The 5,417-nt window shown below is 41.5% G+C and overlaps 1 protein-coding gene across 1 annotated transcript in view; it reads right to left on the bottom strand.

Annotated features, from left to right (window-relative positions):
• Positions 1–229: 229 nt before the first annotated feature.
• The window catches only part of LOC106525187 (dysbindin), an 18,115-nt gene continuing 12,927 nt past the window's right edge, over positions 230–5,417 (bottom strand). Inside the window, exons 2-4 of the mRNA XM_014019332.1 lie at positions 1,140–1,292; positions 925–1,068; positions 230–844 (exon numbers count right to left, since the gene is read on the bottom strand). Of these exons, the coding sequence (XP_013874786.1) occupies positions 585–844; positions 925–1,068; positions 1,140–1,292 (557 nt within the window). The 3' untranslated portion in view covers positions 230–584. The remainder of the gene's footprint in view (positions 845–924; positions 1,069–1,139; positions 1,293–5,417) is intronic.

Here is a 5,417-nt window from a genome sequence, read left to right as displayed (position 1 = left end):
GGATGGATGGATGGATGGATGGATGGATGGATGGATGGATGGATGGATGGATGGATGGATGGATGGATGGATGGATGGATGGATGGTTTTTGTAATCTCTTAATGCTCCGAATGTGCGTCAGGCATCAGTCTCAGCTACTACCACATTAAAAATAATTGAACATTTGTAAAACTGACACTTCTTTGATACGGATGCAGTTGAATCACATTCATTCAGAAGTTAAAAAAGGCATTTTCCCTCTGTTCCTTTATTATTAAAACAAGACACAAAACATAAAATCAGATGTAGAAAAGTCCTTGTCGTAGCAGAGACATCACAATGGGTTGTTAGTCAAAAACTAATCATCTAAATTTCAAAAGGCAATTTTTGTAGAAATTAAACTTTTTATTTAGTTTATTGCTTTAATTCATCAGGTTTAGTAAAAGTGATCCCTCAGACTCTAAGTAAAAAGAAGAGTAATTTAATCACAGTTGACGTATTTACATTTTACGGCCTGTAAAATKTCAGCTTTACAGCCTGCTGTGGATGAGACCTGGTTTGTCTCTGTCCCTGCCCCTGTCTGACGTGTCCATCACAAACAGCTTCATGCTGCAGACTCAGTTTCCTGTAAAGATGGATGCAGGTTCTGGGTTTTTCTGTCTTTCCTGCCTGCTGAGGCTCCTCCCCGCTCAGCTCTGCTGTTCTGGGTCTCCTCATCGTCTGAGCCCACCACAGGGGTCTCTGCCCTGTTGATGTTCTGGCTGTCCGAGGACGAGTCTGAAGATGTGGAAGACATCCGGGTCTTGCGGTCGAGGCTCTCGAGGACGTGCCGGAAAAGCCCGTCACCGACGGTACTGTTGTCTCCTTGGATTTGTAGAAACAGAAACACCTTTAGGAGGTGCAGATGTGCTGAGTTTGAGCTCTGCTGATTTTAGAGGTCATACCTGCCAGCGGAGAGGTCAGCGACCCCTCGTCTCCCACAGGGCTGAAGAATACGTCCAAATTGTCTTGATCGGAGCTGTCAGTCGGCTCCATCTGGTCCAGCAGGTCCACGTTCACCTCCATGGAGGAGATGCTGCTGATGGGAGCTGCAAACGGAGAGAAAGCAGCTGCAGCATTCGCTCATTATTACATCATAGTGCAGAAACATGCAACTCACGTCTCTTGTAGTCCCTGATGCACAGGTGTGCTGAGGACAGGTAGACATCCACTTCATGCTGGATCACCTCCTCAAAGAAGCGCTGCCTCTCTCTGAGCTTCTGCTGCTGTGCTGCCTCCACATCTGGATGTCTCTGAGCGTGCTCTGTCTCTGCTGGACGTCACAACAGAAGGACAGAGAGTTAGAAGTGGGTTCAGTGGACCCGATTCAGGAACCAAACGTTGGAGACCAGAAAGTGGACACACTGAGCTGCAGAAAGGACTTGATTTTTCCTCTTTTTTCTTTTTTTTTTACATGGAAATAAATGTTTATCACCTGCTGACAAAAGACAAAAAAGCAACGTTTTTGTTTTTATTTTTTTATTGTGAGTGTGTAAGAGTGTATACCCAAATATGTCCTGAACCACTAGAGAGATTTAATTGAAACTTTCAAGAAATACTCACTGCACGTACATCAACAACTAACTCACTTCTGGAGTCAATCCAATTCAAGATGGCTGCCACAGTCAAATCAACGTAGTAGCTGAGAGTCACTCACAACACTCCACTGCACTCTACATACAAAACTGCTAACACTACTGAAGATGGCATTTCAAAGTTAAATTTAAAATACTTTAATTGAAAACAATATGGATGGTAGGCTATGTGGTCCGGCAATTTGAAGTGCAGCTTGGACATCAGCCACGTCTGCAAGTTTGATGTCTTGTAGAGCAAGACATCAAACTGTGCCTGGAATCAACCTACTTCACGTAGGGGGGCAATATTATAGGCAGAAACATGGGTGTGCCATGGGATCCCCAGTTTCTCCTCTTGTTGCAAACCTGTACATGGAGGAAGTGGAAAAGAGAGCCTTGATGTCCTTTTCAGGGGTGCCACCGAGCCATTGGTTCAGATATGTTGACGACACCTGGGTTAAAATTAAAGCCCAGGAAGTCCAACATTTCACTGATCACATCAACTCTGTGGATGAATATATTAAGTTCACACAAGAGGATGTAAAAAATGGCAGGTTGGCATTCCTGGATTGCGATGTCTCGGTTTCGGATGGAGGATGGTTGGAAACTGGCGTATATCGTAAGCCCACCCACACAGACCAATATTTGCGTTTTGACTCCTACCACCCACTGGAACACAAGTTAGGAGTGATCAGGACTCTGTACCACAGAGCAGACAGTGTCCCTACAAACCCAGGAGCCAGGCAGAAAGAGAAATCACACACACGACAGGCCCTGGAGCAGTGTGGTTATCCTGACTGGGCTTTCCTGAAAGCAGACAGGAAACACAGACAGGATTCCATGCAACCTTCAGGTGAAAATGAAGACCCCAAACCCAGACCCAAACCAGTGGTTATTCCGTATGTTGYGGGTGTTTCGGAGAAACTGAGACGTTTATTTTCTAAACATGATGTCCCAGTGGCTTTCAAACCCCAAAACACATTACGGCAAAGGCTGGTTCACCCCAAAGATCCGGTGCCCCGGCACAAACAGAGCAATATTGTATATGCTGTTAAGTGCCAGGAGGACTGCGACCAGTTATACATCGAGGAAACAAAGCAACCACTGTTCAAAAGAATGTCCCAGCACAGACGAGCTACATCTAATGGCCAGAACTCTGCAGTTTTCACTCATTTACAGGCCAGCGGTCACTCTTTCAGAGATGAGGATGTTCTCATTCTTGATGGAGAGGAACGTTGGTTTGAGAGAGGAGTAAAAGAAGCCATTTTTGTGAAGAAAGACCATCCATCATTAAACAGAGGTGGGGGCCTCCATTTTCAGCTGTCCACCTCCTACAGCGCTGCCATTGGCAGTATCACTCCACCCCCTGTTAACAACAGGTATTAATTAGTGTGAACGATGGCCATGTGATGTGAGTATCAGTCACCTGTGAACGATGGCCATGTGATGTGAGTATCAGTCACAGGGAGACTGGRCTTAAAAGCCTGAATTTTGCCTGAAACTCTCAGACTGAAGAAGTCTCTTGGAGGAGAGACGAAACGTTTCATTAAAGAAGAACCCGTCCAGAGGACCTATACAATTTTTTTTCCTTTTGATTTTTTACCTGGATTACTGAGATGCATCAGGACATCTTGTAGAGCAGCATTAGCATTGTTAGCAGAGTTGGCAGTGTTAGCAGAGTTAGCCGTGTTAGCTGAGTTAGTGTTAGCAGAGTTAGCAGTGCTAGCTGAGTTAGTTTGCAGAGTTAGCAGTGTTAGCTGAGTTAGTGTTAGCAGAGTTAGCAGTGTTAGCTGAGTTACAAGAGCTGAGCACCATTCCGAAACACTTTAATGCAAACTTCAACATTAGCCACAAAATCTAACTTTAACTTTTTCATTTTGATTCAGGATTTATTTTATACGTATATTTAACATTTAAATAGAAAATTCAATATGGATTCACAAAATGTAAGAGCAGTGAGCTAAATAACAATGTTAGTGAAAACAATCTAACTTGGATTTTAGCTTAGAAAGTGAGCTTAATAATGAAAATGTGTTTATTAATAACGTTTTATTTTAAACTTGGAACCCCAGTGTTCCTCGTTGGGCAAGATATTTGCTTAAACTTCTTAATTTACTGCTGAAGTCAAACTTGTTTCTTCTGTTAACAAAATTTCTTATGAACCACAAGAAACTCTCAGGAAGTAATGGTGTACCGTCTCATTTACTTTTGGAGGCAGTCCAACTCAACACTGCTGCCACGACTAAGAAAAAATGTCTGGAACTCAATTTGATATTTTGCTGACRTACTTAGTAGTAGCTAATAGTCACAATAAGTACACTGAGTGTGACACCTCACAATATTGCATGAGATGATTCAAAGTGTTAACAACTGTACATGTTTACCATATTATTGAGCTTAAAAACTGTGGATTCGGGGTCTGAGTAAGACTTCTGAGAACATCAGCGCACATTAAAGACCGCTGCACTCTTCTGACTCATACTCTGTTCTGTAGATTATTATTAGTCAGAAGGGAGCTGTCGGTGCTTTTGCTGGGTTAATCCTGTTTGAGGAACCACGTGACGCCATTTCTCCCTCATCAGCGTCAGTGTGAAACAGCTGAGTGGGATTCCAGTGTGAGCTAAATACTAAAGGACACAGTGCTTCAAAATAAGGACAAAGACTTATCTTTGCAGGACATCAATGCAGCACATTTTCAGGCAGTAAGGAGAGAAAATGTAAAGGAAACACAATTTCAAAAGCGAATAGTGGAAGGGTTAATCAGATGATGTACCTTAAATAAACCGATAGAACCAGACACAAAGGKATGAGTTTTCAGACACTCCTTTGCAAAAGAGGGAGAAGTTGAAGGAACCTCATACTCAGACGAAGTCTCCCCCAAATTCTCTGAGCTTCTGTCGTAGAGAATCTGTTTTATTGAAGCAAAGGGAGGGGTAAAAGGAGGTTCAAAATGTGTACCTTATTTGGTGATGTTTTTCTGCTCACAAATAGCTCACCCAGTAGTAAAGAAAAAAGAAGCAGGAATTTACAAAACAACAACAAAAATAGCTCACGCAGCAGTGGAGAAAAACTTAACTTGGCTGTGATRACACAATGTTTCAAACTTGCAAAGTGAATAAAAGGAGTACATAAAAAGGATGAGGAACATAACTGGAAATGTTAAAATCCCTGACAAATAGTTTGAAGTTTCAGTCCTTTGAAAAATTAAAAACAATTACTAAACAAGTTTTGTTTAAACCAATCACATGTTTAAATGAAAGGCTTAGCATATCAGCTGCTGCCATATCTGTGGATGTGTCATACAATGTGTTGTGGTAAACAGAGCCATGTGTGAGTTGGTCGTTACAAACTGCACACAGGGATTGAGCTAACTGGATCAGGTCTTTAGTTCTAAACTGGGAGGACAGTGAAGATTATCTGAACRGATCTCTGCATTTCTAAAAACACAACAGAGAGCTCAAAATGAGCATAAAATTATTCCCATTGTTTGAGTCCTTTGGTTATAAAATGTGTGACATCTTCAAAATAAATGTATATATGTATATTAGTGGTGCAAAGATACAGAAAATTCACAATTTGGTTTGATACTTTAGTCTCACGGTTCGATTTTTATTTTTGTTTTTTATTTGATACAAAAAAGAGAAATCTCCATGCCCTTTTTAACTTGTAATTTATTTAAATTAAGTATGAACATTTGTTTAACCTCAAAAGTACAGTTATTAAATTAACCCTCCTGTTATGTTCGTTTCTTAGGAACAACAATAATGTTCCTTTGTTAATTTGACCCGGGGCATGTTTATTCATGCTTTAGTGTCAGAAAAAAA

The sequence above is a fragment of the Austrofundulus limnaeus genome, unplaced genomic scaffold, assembly GCF_001266775.1.
Source record: "Austrofundulus limnaeus strain Quisiro unplaced genomic scaffold, Austrofundulus_limnaeus-1.0 Scaffold216, whole genome shotgun sequence".
Taxonomy (NCBI): Eukaryota; Metazoa; Chordata; class Actinopteri; order Cyprinodontiformes; family Rivulidae; genus Austrofundulus; species Austrofundulus limnaeus.
The sequence above is the reverse complement of the archived record's forward strand: the minus strand, read 5'-3'. Positions and strand labels throughout refer to the sequence as shown.